At 33.2% G+C, this 15,730-nt stretch overlaps 5 protein-coding genes across 6 annotated transcripts; 3 read left to right on the top strand and 2 right to left on the bottom strand.

The window, feature by feature from the left end:
* The first annotated feature begins 595 nt into the window (after window positions 1-595).
* LOC108461986 (uncharacterized) lies at window positions 596-1,452 on the top strand. Its single transcript, XM_017761990.2, has 2 exons — window positions 596-811; window positions 899-1,452. Exons 1-2 carry the CDS (start codon window positions 668-670, stop codon window positions 1,340-1,342), a joined length of 588 nt encoding a protein of 195 aa, XP_017617479.2. The 5' UTR covers window positions 596-667; the 3' UTR covers window positions 1,343-1,452.
* A 12-nt stretch (window positions 1,453-1,464) lies between these two features.
* On the bottom strand, window positions 1,465-2,442 carry LOC128286682 (G-type lectin S-receptor-like serine/threonine-protein kinase SD2-5). Its single transcript, XM_053024057.1, has 3 exons — window positions 2,261-2,442; window positions 1,878-2,186; window positions 1,465-1,792 (listed from the first exon to the last, which is right to left on the bottom strand). The coding sequence occupies exons 1-3, from the start codon at window positions 2,440-2,442 to the stop codon at window positions 1,465-1,467; spliced, it is 819 nt and encodes a 272-aa protein (XP_052880017.1).
* Window positions 2,128-4,221, bottom strand: LOC108462349 (EP1-like glycoprotein 2). Its single transcript, XM_053024312.1, has one exon. It carries the CDS (start codon window positions 3,888-3,890, stop codon window positions 2,448-2,450), a length of 1,443 nt encoding a protein of 480 aa, XP_052880272.1. The 5' UTR covers window positions 3,891-4,221; the 3' UTR covers window positions 2,128-2,447.
* Window positions 4,222-5,253: 1,032 nt separating this feature from the next.
* Window positions 5,254-7,243, top strand: LOC108461592 (cytochrome b-c1 complex subunit 8). Its single transcript, XM_017761476.2, has 2 exons — window positions 5,254-5,550; window positions 6,974-7,243. Exons 1-2 carry the CDS (start codon window positions 5,381-5,383, stop codon window positions 7,020-7,022), a joined length of 219 nt encoding a protein of 72 aa, XP_017616965.1. The 5' UTR covers window positions 5,254-5,380; the 3' UTR covers window positions 7,023-7,243.
* Window positions 7,244-11,749: 4,506 nt separating this feature from the next.
* LOC108461294 (protein NETWORKED 4B) lies at window positions 11,750-15,368 on the top strand. 2 transcript variants are annotated; one of them, XM_053023685.1, is made up of 4 exons: window positions 11,750-12,027; window positions 13,243-13,357; window positions 13,738-14,706; window positions 14,776-15,368. In XM_053023685.1, the coding sequence occupies exons 2-4, from the start codon at window positions 13,261-13,263 to the stop codon at window positions 15,099-15,101; spliced, it is 1,392 nt and encodes a 463-aa protein (XP_052879645.1). In that variant the 5' UTR covers window positions 11,750-12,027; window positions 13,243-13,260; the 3' UTR covers window positions 15,102-15,368. The 2 variants fall into 2 exon arrangements, with proteins under 2 accessions (XP_052879645.1, XP_017616584.1); XM_017761095.2 differs by having other exon boundaries at window positions 13,738-15,368.
* The last annotated feature ends 362 nt before the right edge of the window (window positions 15,369-15,730 follow it).

Below are 15,730 nucleotides of genomic sequence, written 5' to 3'. Positions count from 1 at the left end.
ATTTTATGTAATCGTTGAGAGAATGTGTAAATGTTGTGAGTTAAATTTGTTAAACTAAGACTAAATTGATAGAATATATAAATTTTGAGGGTTAAATTTGTTATTTTATCAATAAAAATATGTACAATTAATTGTGATTAATTGGCCTTAATTGCTGATTTTTGAAATTGTGATTAAATTGCTTTAATTTTTTTTGAAAGGGACCAATTTACTCAATATCAAAATTGAGATGGATCCGAGGTTTTTTACTATTTTTTCCATCTCTAATCTAATGTACATATCAAAATTAGTCACTCTACTTTTGAATTATAAAATTCAAGTACAACTATTAATACTATTAAATTTATTTTGTTAAATTTATTTCATACCAACAAATTTAACAGTGTTGAAAAATTTACTTGAATTTTGAAACTTGAAAACTAAGGCTAAAGTCCTAGAAATAAAAAAACAGGGACTAAATTTCAAATTTATGAAGACTATAGGGATCTATGACATATTTAACCTAATTGACAAAATCTTTGTTTCCCAGATAAGACTATTTTGATTGGCCGAGAATCCGACATGACATAAGTGGAGATTACATATATCATCCAACGTGGCAATAACCATCACCAATAAAAAATAATAAAGAACAAGTTTCCCTACTCAGGTCACCTTTGATTCATCAATGGCGGTCTCTACACCATCCCCAGTCTCTTACCTTACAAGAATCGAACACACCAATCTGTTTCCTTCCAAAAAACTCCAATTTAACCCCTTTTCTCCCGCCAAAAATCCATTAACAGTCGTCTCCATGGCTCCCAAAAAGAAGGTACCCCCCGCTTGGTTCCCAAGAAAAAAAATAAAGAAAATTTTCCATCAATTCTTTTTTTATTTGGTTTTATTTATTCATTTTCAGGTAAACAAATACGACTCAGAATGGGAAAAACAATGGTTCGGAGCAGGGATTTTTTACGAAGGAAGTGAAGAAATTGAAGTGGATGTGTTTAAGAAACTTGAGAAGAGAAAAGTTCTAAGCAACGTTGAAAAAGCTGGGCTTTTATCGAAGGCGGAGGAGCTTGGTTTCACCCTTTCATCGATAGAGAAACTCGGTGTTTTCTCTAAAGCAGAGGAGCTTGGGTTGCTCAGCTTGTTGGAGAAGGTGGCCGGTGTATCCCCTTCGACGTTGGCTTCTGCTGCACTCCCGGCTTTAGTGGCAGCGTTGGCAGCGATCGTGATCATACCGGATGATTCGGTGGGTTTAGTGGCGGTGCAAGTGGTGGTGGCTGGAGCACTTGTCGTCGGTGCAGCTGGTTTGTTTGTGGGGTCGGTTGTATTGGGTGGTTTACAAGAAGCTGATTAATGTTCATATTTGTCCTTTTTTTTGTAATTTTATTTACTAAGCTGATTAAGAGTTTCCATACCTTAACTTACATCCTATCTGGATGAAATATATTTGAAGATTGATGTCCATCTCCATGATCATCACCTTGGCCCAGATAACATTGAGGGTAGAACTGTTGAAGCAAAGGTCTCCATAGCTTCATGTGTTAATCCATTTAAAAGATCTTCTTCATTCATGTTACTGACAACATCAACTGAGCCCTCAAAAAGCTTCACAACTATGGACATAGAAGGCCTCCTGGCATATTCAGTTTGTAAACACCATGCGGTAACCTTCATCATCTCTACAACTTCTGCTGCATTCGATAGCATATCATCGCTGCACTTGTCGACTAAATCCATAAGTTGCCCCATTTCTTGCTTTCTCCTAAAAAGTCCGACTAAATGTCTATCTTCCACTTGTTGAGAGCTGTGAAAGTTTTGACGCCCACACAGAATTTCCAAGACTACTATACCAAAGCTATAGCACTTTCTCAGTTATGACCGAGCTTAACCATTCAGGAGCCATGTAACCAGGGGTTCCCCTCATAGTTGTTACAACTCGACTTTGGTCTCTTCCAATTAGCTTAGATAACCCGAAATCTGAAACTTTAGCATTAAAATTCTCATCTAAAAGAATATTCTGAGATTTGATGTCCAAGTGAAGTATCTTTTGGTTGCATTCTTCATGAAGATAGGCCAATCCCTTGGCTATATCTAGAATTATCTTCTTTCTAATTTGCCATCCAAGAGCAGGTTCTTGGTTTTTGTTGAAGATCCATTGATCTAGGGAGCCATTTGCCATGTACTTGTAAACTAAAAGCCTATTGGATTTTTCAGCACAAAATCCAACCAAAGTTACCAAATTGAAATGGTGGATGCTTCCAATTGTCTGAACTTCAGCTGTGAAGGACTTTTAACTGGACCAAAACCAACAAGATGCTTCACCGCAACTTCAGAACCTGAAGGTAGGATTCCACGAAAAACAGACCCAAATCCACCTTGGCCAAGCTTGTTGCTGAAATTGTTGGTGACGTTCTTCAACTCTTCGTAAGAGAATCTATTTGGCATTCCCAGCATGTTGTCTAGATAATCTTCCTCATATTCTTGGAAACCATTTTTAAATTTAGAAAAAGGAAAGAGAAGATTAGAAACACACCAAAGATGGTTCCAAGAAGTGAGCCCACAATAACTATTGTATTTTGCCTTTTCCTTCGAGGGAAATTGGGTGATGAAGGATTCCTGCTAGGGCTCTGTGAAAATATTGGAGAACTTTGCACCTTTATAAAAGTTGTGGCATAATCAAAACCTTCTTTCTTCTCAATGGAGAACACTTGAGATAGAAGAAGGCATTTGTTCCTTCCATTATACATGATAGCTCTGCAAGAACAATTCTTTAAACAGGCTTCCTTACAATCTTCTAATTGTAATGTCTTGGAGGACAAGATATAATCCAAGTATCGAGTATTGATTCTTCGGAGCTCCAGAAAACCATGATAAAGAGATAGCTCACAAGAGATTGGTGAAATGGCATGACATCCATCATCTGCTGTAAAATTATTTGGCTTAAAATAAGCTGTTTCGTTTTCACTTGCATCATCAGGGCAACTGCATCCCGTTTCTGAACAAACGCCATATTTTCCACATGCCAATGGATAACTGCATTGATCAATGTCGAGCATATCAGTCCCCACCCACTTCAATCCTTGTTCTTTGAACTCATATGCCTTCAAGTGGCCATCACTTCCCAACTGTATAAAATTAGCTGGGGCTGCCATTATCAAACTCCCGAAGCCTCCAGTTCGGAATTCAGCATAGGATTGATCTTCGGAGACAAACGATCTGTAATACATTTGATAAGGATCTGAATCTATATAAGCAGTGAATACACCATCAATGATACCAAATGCAAACAAACCTTCACTAGAATCGAATGGCGATACACTTGACCTCAACTTCTGCCCTGATGCTAACTTTTGACCAAGAAATAAAACATCCGTAGGGTGGCCAAATGACTGCCAAACCGTGAGGTTGGTTTTGTCTAACAACTTGAGGCTTCCCTCAGAACCCAAGGTTAACCTTGAAATGGACTTGCTTGCAGTGCTTGGGGACCAAACCAAAGTATCATTAGCGTCTTTCAAGATAAGTTGGCCTTGAGAAGTAAGCTCCAACAGTGCTTGAATCTCAACTGGATTGTTCCGACCAGCGGCCCATACCACTTGTGGAGAAAATCTAGAATTGCCATCAGAACTGGTCTTGAAGATGGAGACAACAATTAGGCAGTTGTCACCCTCAAAGCTGCATTGGAAGCCAAAGACAAACTTCCCATAAACAAGGATCGGCCTCACACCGGCTGATTCCCAGAAACTAAAGTCGGATGAAGGAGTGTTTCTCCATGAATTGGGGCCATTAACAAATGATGGATAACCTATGATTTCAGCGTCACCAAGATATGACGACGGAATGACGAGGAGAATTAAAAGTGTGATCATCGGAAAGTAGCTGCTGACATTCGTCTTCATGATCATTGCAAAGTAAGACAGGCAATGGCTTTGCAGGGAAGAACAAATTAGCTGCAACAACGACAAACTAAAGAATTCATGGTATCATATTGGTGGAAAAAGATTCATTATTGTTCTTTTAAGGAATCACCAAGAAAAGAGGTGTGGTGGTGGGGGTGAGGGTGAGGGATAGAACACTTGAATACTTGATGCGCAAATGGTTTACTTTTAGTCAACCAATCAACCCTTCAAATAGAGTATATAGATATAAATGTATGTATAATATATACATATATATTAACCATGGCTAAAGTGTGTATAAGTCAGCAAAACACACTTATGGAACTTTAACTTAATGAGGCCTTGAAAAGTTCAAATTTCACTATGCATGAGTAATAATTTCCCATAAGAATTCTAGTTTATCAGTTCAATAATTCCGATCATGAATATACTGATGGATTATAATTGAAATTTCTTCTTTAATTTATAACTTTAATCAAAGAAAGAGATAAAATATATATTTAGTCCTAATTTTTTTCATATTAATCCCAAATTTTGATATCTTTTTTTAATTTAGTCCCTAAACTTGAGAACATGACGTTTAACATTGTGACACATCATCACTTAGTAATTTAAAAATATTATATAAAATTTAAAAATAATTTTAAAAATTAGGTGATCATACTTTAATGGAATCCAAGTGCAAGGACTAAATTAGGAAATACTAACGTTGATAACAAAAATTCAAAGACCAAAATTAAAAAATTATGGTAAAAAGACCTCTCAAGTCCCTCTCAATTTAAATATTGAGCAAATTGGTCCATCTAAAAAAATTGAAGCAATTTAATCCATGTCATTTTCGAAAGTGATAAATTAAGGATAATTAGTCTCGATCTTAATGATTTTTATCAATCGTACATAATTTTAATTGGCATAATAAGAAATTTAGCTCTTAAAGTTTAGACATTCGGTTTATATGGCCCCTATTTAACAAATTTAGCCTACAAAATTTGTGTAAATGTGTAAATGTCGAGGCTAAAATGTGTTGAACTTTTTAGAACTAAGACCAAATCAACAATATGTAAATGTTAATAACTAAATTTGTTGTTATACCAATTAAAATTATATACAACTAACGGAAAACAATAACACCATGATCAATTATCCTTAATTGCTAAACTTTCAAAATTAACACAGAATAAATTGCTCCGATTTTTTTAGAGGGACCAATTTACTCAATTTCAAAATTAAAAGGGCTGAATAAAAAATTACCAAAGTAACTAATTTTTATTTTATCCAAAAAATCAGCAACAACGTTATGAACCCTTTTACACCGGCCTTAGTTTAGGTTTGGACCCAAAGACCAAAGCCCATGATTTGTTTGGTTAATTAACCAAGTCCAAGAACAAGCAGGCACCGCACGCCTTTACAAATTTTCCCTAGAATTTATTGAGAACCATTGGACTTTTGCCTTCGATCAAATCATAATCGAATAGTGAAATTACTTTGAGAGGAAAATGGGGAAACAGCCGGTGAAGATGAGGGCGGTGGTATACGCTTTGTCGCCGTTTCAACAGAAGATTATGAGTGGGCTGTGGAAGGATCTGCCGGGCAAGATCTCTCACAAAGTTTCCGAGAACTGGATCAGCGCTACTCTTCTCCTTGCTCCTCTCGTTGGAACCTACACGTAATTTCCCTTTTTCTATTGCTATTGAGTGAATACTACCGTAATATAATCATTCTCTCTTCTTTTATTTTAAAAAAAATTAGGGTTTTTAACATATCTTTCGTTTTGTTTAATTTCATTTAGGGTTCATTTCATCAAATCGCTTTATGGATCTGTCATCTATCTATTAGTTTTATGGATTTCTTTGATGATTTTGCCTCTGATGATTTCTTATATTTGAAATTCGATCATACCCAATTGCTATTATTCATGAAAAAAGAAAGTCGTAGTTAAATATGAACCTGTTGATGTATTCCTTGGCCTGTGAACCTGTATGGCCCTAGGCGGAGCCGAGGCACACCAGTGGTAGCATGCTCCCGTATATGCCATTGGTCATCGGGTCTTACTCTGTGAATCCACTAGGGCTTTTGAATAAAACCATCCCTGATAAGGGATAATACTGGATATGTTGAGGGTTCGTAATGCTCAACAAACCTATTTATAGAAGAATATAACTATCAAGTTTATGTTCTTTCTATTTGGTTCAGTCCCAACGCTGTCTACCTAGTTAGTTTATTTATATATGTAGAAGATTGTCTCTATTCTTGTTCGACCAACATCCGGAGTCAGTACAAAGTCTAATTTTGGACTTCTGATTTTAGGGTTTTATTTGATGGATAAGATAAGTAGACTTTGTTGCTTGGTTTGCTTCTCATTTGGTTTAGGGTTTAGACTTTGGACAGGAGAAGAGTTTGATGGGGTATACTGAATTTCTACCCAAGCAGATGCCACTGCACTTGTTTTTGAAACTTGGGAACATGCCTTCTGTACACAACTTTGGCAGTTTCCATTGAAATATGTTTTTCATGCTTAAGGTGTTAAGTGCTTTTACATTCTTTGGCTGTTGGTCTTCTTATTGGGGGAACTAAAGTGGAGGAAAAAGTAAAAGGTGGTTAATGATGATGTAACTGTAGATATATCTAATTTAACTGCAACAAAAAGTAATTTCTAACTTAGTTCTTGCTACTAATTATAGTAAATAGTTGTTTATATTTGAGGCATTGATTTCTTCAAACTAAAGAACGAAGAAAGAAATGGTTTTAGAGCTGTTGTTTCAGAGTGGAGCAATAACTTTCTAGTTTGTTGTTTCTAGTTCCATCTGCATTTGTTGGAACATGTCTGCAAGCATGGGATGACATCTTGTTATAGTGTGTAGGAACCATTCTGTCTTCTTGAGTAGTATGGAACGGATTGCTCTTGCTTATGCATGGCAACAGTTTCGGCATCATTTTACATGTATTTTCTGCGTGACCTGAGAATACTTAATGATGATTGTTGAGCTCCGTTGGAGCCGACTTACATGCATAGCATTCACATTTAATCACAATAACTGCTTTCACGTATCTTCTCAGTCAATTTACATGTTTTATGCAACTGGGTGCAGATATGTCCAGAACTTCAAAGAAAAGGAGAAATTGGAACACAGGTATTAAAAACCTCAGGAAGCGTCCCTTTTTATCAGAGTAACTCTGAGCCTTTACGTTTTAGATGCAAATTTATTGTGGTTCGGTCCAATTATGAACCATGTTTTTTGTTTGGGATCTGATTAGTATCTGACTGTTTGAGTTGGTGTTTTGTTATTCATATGGAATAAATGAATATGGAACAGTGTCTCCATTTTCGGTAAAATAAATTTGTTGATTCACCCTTTCAATTGTGTGCATGTTGTATCCAGTCTGACCATCTTTCTGTTTGGTAGAAATAAAAGTGAGAAGAAAGGAAGGAAACATTTTTAATCTATCGGTTGTGGCAAACCTTAACATAGGTTATGGATATCAATGTTTTCTATATTCATGTAAATTGAAATTCGGATTCGGGTGAGGGTTTTGAATTTTTTAAAAGTTTTTCATAATGAAATGCATGGGTAAAAAGACCTCTCTTGTCCTTCTCAATTTCAAATTGAACAAATTGGCCCCTCTCAAGAATATCGGAGTAATTTAATCCTTGTCAATTTTGAAAGTGGGCAATTAAGGATGACATTAATATTTTCAGTCAATTGTATATAATTTGGATTGGTATAATTTGATCTAGATTTTTAAAAAATCAACCTTTGGCTTCACTATTTACACATTTTATGTAAATGTTTTAGGCTACATTTGATACATCATTACCAATTTGACCAAATGTGTAAGTTTTGAGGATTAAGTTTATTATTATACAAATTAAAATTATGTGCAATTGACTAAAAGTATTAATGTTTCGAAATTGATCTAGTTTAAATTGATTCAATTTTTATGAGAAGGATTAACTTGTTCAATCTTGGAATAAGGATATCAGCCAAATACATGGAGTAACAAACATAGATATGAAGTAAGTTGAAATTGTTTTGTGTGATTCTTTTGGTAGAATATATATTTAGTTTACAAACCATTGCATATATGGCTGAAAATGCAAGTGATAAAGATTAGGGTGGTTATCAAAAAGGAAGGCAGGCCATGATCTTGTTAAATTAATAATGCAAATGAAAAGCCTACAAACAAGAAGATAGAAGCTGAAAATTGGATTAGACATTGAAGCCTTCCATGCACTAAATGTTAAAGCTACTGATTTGGAAATTATTCAAGCCAATTGCTTTCTTTGTTCAACTGTTAAGAGGATCTTAATTGGGAATCCTAAGAAAGCATTTGATGTGAGGCTGACAACTTGTTGAGGTTGCATGTCAATCGGGTTTTGTAACACCAATATTTATTACTTCATTCAAATAATGTCACATCTATTATATAAAAAAATATTTTCTTCTTACATTTTATTTTAAGAGCATTATAATGTATAAAAAATTTGTAAGGTGATTGAATGTTGGTATTAATATTGTTTTCTATATAAGATGATGTAAATTTAAGTACGTTGATGTGTTATTATTTTCTTATTTAAGATTTAGAGAGAGGTTATACTTAATTCTAAAGATTGTATAATTTTTTTTATAATATTGATATCACTTGGTATGTATGTCACATCTTTGTATCCATACTTTAGGTTTCGACATCTTGCTGGTGGACCATGTTGCTTGTTTAATTGCTCAATTTGAGGTGTATGTATATAATACCTTGTAAAGTGTGCAGCAAAGAAAGGAGTGAAGCCATGTTTGGTTGTATCCATGAGTGCGAAACAGTGCTACTTTTGCAATTTGCATTTTCCACTTTTATTTCTTTTATGATGGTGGCAATTTGATGAATTTTGAATGGAAACATTTTGATTGAAGAACAATTGTTTTTTGAAAAATGTACCTGTTGATTGCATGACAATATTCAAGAGCAATTGCAAAGAGGCAGGTAGAGGCTTTTGACTTCTCTTCTTCTTAAAATAAAAAATTACATTTTAATCCTCTTAAAATTATTAAATAATAATTTTGTATATGACAAAATTATACTTTATCCTCAAAATGAAAAAAATATATATTTAGTCCGTTTCAAGAATAATTTAATCATAAACTAATATATAATAAAATTATGTATTCACCTCTCAAAAATTTATGATTCAATTTCAGTCTATTCTGAATTTATTTCTGAATTTATTTCTAGATTCACCATTGATAACATTGGATTCATCTTTGAAAGTTTCAACATGACCCAAATGCCAAGCCATATTCTATTGATTTTGCTGCAAATGAACAAGATTTGAGACAACTTTATAATTTTGCCGACTAAAATCAGTTTATGAAGTCTCGGACTTAGCTTAAACTTCATACTAGGTTTTGTTAGAGTGAAACGAAGTAACTTTGGCTCAAGAGAATTCCACAATAAAAATACATGGTAGTACATCAATTTTGGCCTAACCATTTATATTTATTAATTTTACTAGCATCTTATTTCTAAATGATCCTTGTATCCTTGCCCTATAAACCAATAAAAGTGACCCAAGAAACATAATTATTGCTACCTTGTTATTTGATGGTAGCAATAGCATGTGAACCAAGAACAGTAGAGAATAGAGGTCCAAGAAAACCTAAAATTTCGAGCATGTTGAGAAATACTAAAAAATTAAGAAGAGTTAAAACACTAAATTGAGGGTTTTGCTAGAGTTAAAATCATTGTGTAAGATATCGGAAAAAAGCTAATAGAAGAAAGTGGGCAAGAAAGTGCTCACACGTCGGAATATAAAAGAAGCAAAAAGTTGATAGCGTGTGTGAGTCACATGCACAACTTTCCAATGAAGAGGTTTGGCTAAATAAATCAACTGGGTTGGACTTTCTAATGAGATAGGCAATGTGAGTAAATAGACTCTAATGCCATGTTAATTGCATGTTTATCAATCCTAGAATTCATGTTGTATCAAACACTAAGATTATGTCTATTACAATAGTACCCGTTCTGCTAGTTGTCCTCTAGTTCGTTGGCTTGATAAGACATGGTGTCCTTTAGGCTTATCTTCAATAGCTATGGGTGGTCATGTTTACTTGAGTAGTAAATTCTGATGGAGCCAAGTGAAGCTCATAAGTCTTAAGGTTTGCAAAGCATGTTAATTGCACAATCTTAGGCATAACTCCTTAATAAGGTATAATCGATACGGCAAAATATCTATGGTGAGCAAAATGTGCTTTGGGTAAGATATGTTTCTAGCAAGGTATAACATGCTACCATTTGCTTCTAGCTTGTCCTCATCATTAGTTGCTACCATTTGCTTCTTGCCGTCTCTTTGCTTTATATTACCCATGCTTCTAAGATTTGATTTTTGGGATTATCTATTCTCTCTCACACTTATATCTCGACTTTTAGTGGCAGGGGCAAAGCTAGAAATTTCTTTTCTGGGAGGGGACCAAACTTGAGTCATATATTTTTATGAGAGCTAAATTGTAATTTTACCATTTTATTAGCTTATAACTTTATAATTTTTAAAAGATTAAATTAAGAATTCATTATTTAAAGGGCAAAGTACAATTTTATTATATATTAGCTTATAATTTTATAAAATTTGAAAGGCCAAACATGCAATTTTTTATTTTAAGGAGACTAAGACCCTTGTCGAACCTCTTTAGTAGATAAAATACATAGCGGTAATAATTTTTTATTTTTGCTTTATGGTGGTTTTAACTATTATCTAGATTCTATTTTTTCAAAACCATTTGAATTGAAAATCGATGATTTAGTCCATTTTACGATATTTTTAGAATAAAATACTTAATCAATCATTTAATTTTTAAAATATTTTCATTTTAATTATCCAAAAGAATCTTTACAATTTTATTAATATTATTAAAAAAAATCATTTTAATCATTCAATCTATACTATTTGTTTGTAATAAAGTGAAGTTGAAAATTTCAAAGCTAAGGCCTAGGATTCTAGTTGTATGGTGAGTGATGGGGATATTTGTCCATTTGCCCATTTACAGTTGTAATTATTATATTTCCAAATGCTAAATATCAAACACATGGGCCCTACATTTTCCCGCTTCTTTTCTAATCAACTCATTAGGTGGTGGGTTGGTTGAACATATATATATTTCCAATTATTTCAATTTTGAATTAATTTATTGGCTATTACTTAATTCAATTTTATTTTAAATATATATATCAAATATAATTTTATTTAAAATTAATTGATGATATTTAATTGTCCATATTAAATTTAATTAAAGATTTTATAATCGTGTTAGATTGTAAAAAAAGAAAAAGAAAATATCGTTGGGAGAATTTATCACGTTTAAAAATTTAACAGAACTTTAAATTTATTGTGATTATTCGATATTGTAAGTTTTCAAACCCCCAAAAAAAGTAATTGTTCTTATTGTAAATTTAGAAAACATTTATGCATGGTAAGAGTTAAACCCAAAATAAAATGAGTAGGTACTCACATATGAGATTTGTGTATGAAACTCGAACTTACTTTTTGTAAGTAATGACAAAACTTCATTAACTACTTTCTTTTTATATTAAGTTATATGGGTAATACGGATTAAACCAACGTCAAATGAGTGTTTAATAAAAACTTTAATAATCGTTGTTTGCAAATTAATATTTATAAGTTTTTAAGGTATCAGTTCTTTTTAATACAATACAAATAGGAAAATAATGCGTTTTAACGCATTCAAAATTCACTTTTTTTTGTGCTAACAATAATGCCGATGCTAATTAAGTTAAAGACTTAATCAACTATTATAATAATTCTTAGACAAAAGCAAAGCAAATAATTTATAGTCAAATTGGAAGTTTTGAAATTTGGAAAAGAAAGAGAGAGTGAAAGGAAAGGAAAAGAAGAGGGAAATTTGAAAAGTGAAGAAAAGGAAAATAAGAAAAGTCCAAAATTGCTTGTCTTTCAATTTTCAATTTCAATAGCCTTTGTTCTCTCTCACACCCTTCATCTCCTTGTCCTCTTTCTCCATTTTATGTTATTTATTTGTTTCTTTATAATTGTAATTCTCTCAAAGTTAATTCAAAAGCCATGTTCTAAGCCTATCTTTCACTTTTGCTCTGCTCTGCTCTTACTTTCATTCTTTTCACTAAGGTATCTATTCCCTATATGATACACTTATTAGTTTTCTTTTTTCTTTCTAATTGTAGTTTAGATTTCATGTTATTTGAGTTACTTCGATTGAATTTTATGGAAGTTGATATAGAGAATGCTGAAACAAAAACTGGGTTTCTGTTAGATTTCTTTTCTATGTATGAACAAAAAGAAAAAGGCTTGTGCTGAAGGCTATACTTGTTTGTTGGGGTTTATAATCGTTTCCTTTAAGATAAAGTATAATCATCACTCATCAGTACAAATCTTCTACGAGGTTCCAAGTTTTCACCTTATCTATGAATTGAAGTAGCTGTATACAAATCCTTTATAGCCTTTTTTTTTTCTGTGAAAGTTTAAGTTTGTAATTTAGATTGCTTGTTTGGTTTCTAATTTACTATTGTGGGGGTGTTTTCTTCTAAACCCTTGAGCTTTTTGTTCATGTTTATATACCGTGGGCTATGGTCAGCTCAAGCATCTGTACTGTATTGTCTGCATTCTGCAATTTCTTTTTAGTGTTGCGAAAAAAAATACAGGATCTGATGTTTTGTGATGCTAACGAGTGTGCTCAATTTTTAATTTTCGTTTTAATTTTCGTCGTTCTTTTGTTTTTATGGAGTATTCTTGCTACAATTTTTTGGAGTTTTTAGGTTGTCTGTGTTAAGGTATGATCTTACATTTAAGGAGTGATGCTAAGGAGTGTGCTCGATTTCTAATTTTTGTGTTTCTTTTGTTTTTATGGAGTATTTTTGCTACAATGTTTCGGAGTTTCTAGGTTGTCTATGTTAAGGTGTGATGCTAAGGAGTGTTCGTTGTTATTTTGGTTTTACTCTATTATTGAGCTTGGTTTTTTTTACGGAGTATTCTTGCTATAATGTTTCGGAGTTTCTATGTTGTCTACGTTAAGATATGATCTTGCATTTAAGGTGTGATGCTAAGGAGTGTGCTCGATTTTTTATTTTCGTTGTTATTGTTATTTTACTCTCTTATTGAGCATGGCTGTTTTTATGGAGTATTATTGCTATAATGTTTCGAAGTTTCTAAGGTGCCAACTTGTGTTTTTCTTCCTTTTCGAGGCATTTTATGGTTTATCAGATGTGTTTGTTGTTTCAATAATGTGACACCAAGAACATAATTAATCTATCATCTTTTGGAATTGTTCTTCACTGAGTTTATTTTTGGGAAATCTTATACAACGATGTTTATATTGTTTTGAAGACAAAAAAGGAAGTAGATATGATGAACAAAGTTGATTCAAAGAACTTGAAATCATGTTGGTGGGATAGTCATCTCAATCCTGAAAATTCTGAATGGCTAGCTGAAAATTCAAAAGGTAAAACAATTAACTTTTGAAGTTCTTGCATTTATGTTTTATAGGTAAAAGTATAATTGAGGCTTTTATGCCACGACTTAGATTGCATTTTGTCTTTTCTATTGAAAAAATGGACAAATTAGTTTTTTGCACATTAGATAAAAAGGTAAACTGATCCGTTTGTTAAAAATATCATTCATTTTTACTATTAAAATATGATCCTCGAATGTCAGCATGAGGAAGTGGCACAAAAAGGATTAATTTACCTATTTTTTGAGTAAAAAGGGCAAATTGCAATTTGAATCCTAGGGGTCTTGGTACTTTTACCATGTTTCACCCTTCTTGTTGTTATGGATTCTTGTTGGTATCTTGTAAATGATAAAATGATTCTTGACTTGCAGAAATGGACTTGAATGTTAAACAAATAATGAAATTGGTGGAAGACAACAGTGAAGATGTGACTAAATCCGAGGTGATTGTCCAAGTTCAAGAACTCTACCGTATTTATCGAAATTTGGCCGAGCGGTATGATCGTTTGACCGGGGAACTGCGTAAAACTCAAGGCCCTGATAGTGGTTTGGATCAAATCTCTCCAATGGTTACACCTGATAAGCCTGTTCAACAAGCTTCGTCTTTCAGTTCTGTTGGTGGTAGTTCTGAGAAAGAAGGGACTGAGTCATCTTCGTTTTCATCAGATTCTGACTCTGAATCTTTCATCTCATCTGTCAACGTTTACTTGAGTTCGGCGATGGATACTGATAAGTCGAAGATGAGGGAAAACCGAAGGTATGAAGAATTGAATGAAAAGCTCACTAAGTATGAAGAAGAGTTAAGGGATTCGAACCTAAAACTCTTACTTGCAGAAGAGGAAATTGTGAAGTTGAATACAAAACTCAAGAAGAGTGAATCACTTGAATTGGAGTTGCAAAAACAGATAATTGAGCTCGAAGCTTGTTTTTCAAACTCGAACTCTGAAGTTATGAGGTTGATGGAGGAGCTTTCTACAAGTAAAGAAAATATCAAAGCATCAGAAGAAGAGATTGTAATGTTAAATGCACAAATTTTGAGGTACGAAAACAATCTATTGAACCGCAGTCACGAAGTTGAAGACCTAAAGGGTGCATTATGTGATGCTAGAGATAATTTCTCTATACAGAAAGCAAGTTTTCAATCCGAAATTTTCGGTTTGTTAGAAAAAGAGACTCTCTTAGAAGCAAGACTCGAGGAATGGGAATTACATGGAAATGTATTGGAGGAAAAAATAAGGCAATGTGAGACCAAAAAATCTGAAATCGAAAGCTTGCTTGTCGTACAAGAAACCAACTTACAAGGTCAGATCAATCAATTGAGGACAGAACTTAATGAGAAAGGTATACACATAGAAGCTTTGAATAAGAACCTTGACAAAATGAAATTGAAATATGATATGCTTATGACAGACAAAGATTGTGTTACTGCAACAGTAAACAATCTCGTAGCCGAGGTTCGTTCTCGTGATTTACAGATCAGACAAATGGAGGACCATTTACAACAATTAAGCAAGGAACATATGCAGCTAACAAAGAATCTAGAAGATGAGTTGAAAATGAAGATAAAGGACCTTGAGAAGGAAGTGGATAAGCAAAGGAACATGATCTTAGATGTGTCTGAAGAGAAAAGAGAGGTAATAAGACAGCTTACTTTCAGTCTGGACCATTACAGGAGTGGTTATAAAGATTTTCAGACATTCCTCAAGCACAAACGACACGCGGTTATCGCTTTGTGAGTTCGATTAAATACGAGTACCGGTATAGTTACTTGTCTTGATTGTCTTTTTCCCTTGATGTAATCTTTCGTTTAACTTGTTTTATGAACTTGTTAGTACTTAAATTTGAGTTTCTGTGGGAAGTTTTGGGTGATATATGTATTTGCTTAGATAAACTTGAAGCTGTCATTAGACTATATATATATATATATATCTTTTGCATGTTATTGAACATCTGAACATTGCAATGGATAAATATGAACCATGTTTTCAATTTTAATCAAACAATGTACTCTATATTTTGGTTTATGTTTCTATCATTAGCTTGTAGATTCAGTTTGTACCGCAGTGAATGTGGATCATTCCTATAATAGGGATGTCTCGTTCACATATAATTATATGGTTAGTTTAATGAATGATGACCCCATTGGGATTGAAGTGGTTGGGCAAATACCGAGGGAGTTAGAGTCGTCTCTGTAACAGATTATTTTAAGAGAGTCGATTGGTGGCTCGGTAATTGTATAATTAGTCTATTTAGTTTTGTTTAAAATTTTTATTCTAATCACCATAATATATTAAATAGGATTTTAATTTTGATTAGATAAATGATTTAATTTAAATTTTTTAGAATAATTTGATTGTTAACATGA

Source organism: Gossypium arboreum, chromosome 13, assembly GCF_025698485.1.
Source record: "Gossypium arboreum isolate Shixiya-1 chromosome 13, ASM2569848v2, whole genome shotgun sequence".
Taxonomy (NCBI): Eukaryota; Viridiplantae; Streptophyta; class Magnoliopsida; order Malvales; family Malvaceae; genus Gossypium; species Gossypium arboreum.
The sequence above is the reverse complement of the archived record's forward strand: the minus strand, read 5'-3'. Positions and strand labels throughout refer to the sequence as shown.

Excerpts from the sequence above, each read along its gene's own strand:
- LOC108461592 (XM_017761476.2), top strand. The coding sequence starts at position 5,381 with ATGGGGAAACAGCCGGTGAAGATGAGGGCGGTGGTATACGCTTTGTCG. Across the intron at positions 5,551-6,973 it reads CCTCTCGTTGGAACCTACAC|ATATGTCCAGAACTTCAAAG; the intron begins GTAATTTCCCTT and ends AACTGGGTGCAG.
- LOC128286682 (XM_053024057.1), bottom strand. The coding sequence starts at position 2,442 with ATGCTGGGAATGCCAAATAGATTCTCTTACGAAGAGTTGAAGAACGTC. Across the intron at positions 2,187-2,260 it reads AAAAGTCCTTCACAGCTGAA|GCTTTTAGTTTACAAGTACA; the intron begins GTTCAGACAATT and ends AAAATCCAATAG. Across the intron at positions 1,793-1,877 it reads GGTTACATGGCTCCTGAATG|CTCTCAACAAGTGGAAGATA; the intron begins GTTAAGCTCGGT and ends AAACTTTCACAG.
- LOC108462349 (XM_053024312.1), bottom strand. The coding sequence starts at position 3,890 with ATGATCATGAAGACGAATGTCAGCAGCTACTTTCCGATGATCACACTT.
- LOC108461986 (XM_017761990.2), top strand. The coding sequence starts at position 668 with ATGGCGGTCTCTACACCATCCCCAGTCTCTTACCTTACAAGAATCGAA. Across the intron at positions 812-898 it reads CCATGGCTCCCAAAAAGAAG|GTAAACAAATACGACTCAGA; the intron begins GTACCCCCCGCT and ends ATTCATTTTCAG.
- LOC108461294 (XM_017761095.2), top strand. The coding sequence starts at position 13,261 with ATGATGAACAAAGTTGATTCAAAGAACTTGAAATCATGTTGGTGGGAT. Across the intron at positions 13,358-13,737 it reads GCTAGCTGAAAATTCAAAAG|AAATGGACTTGAATGTTAAA; the intron begins GTAAAACAATTA and ends CTTGACTTGCAG.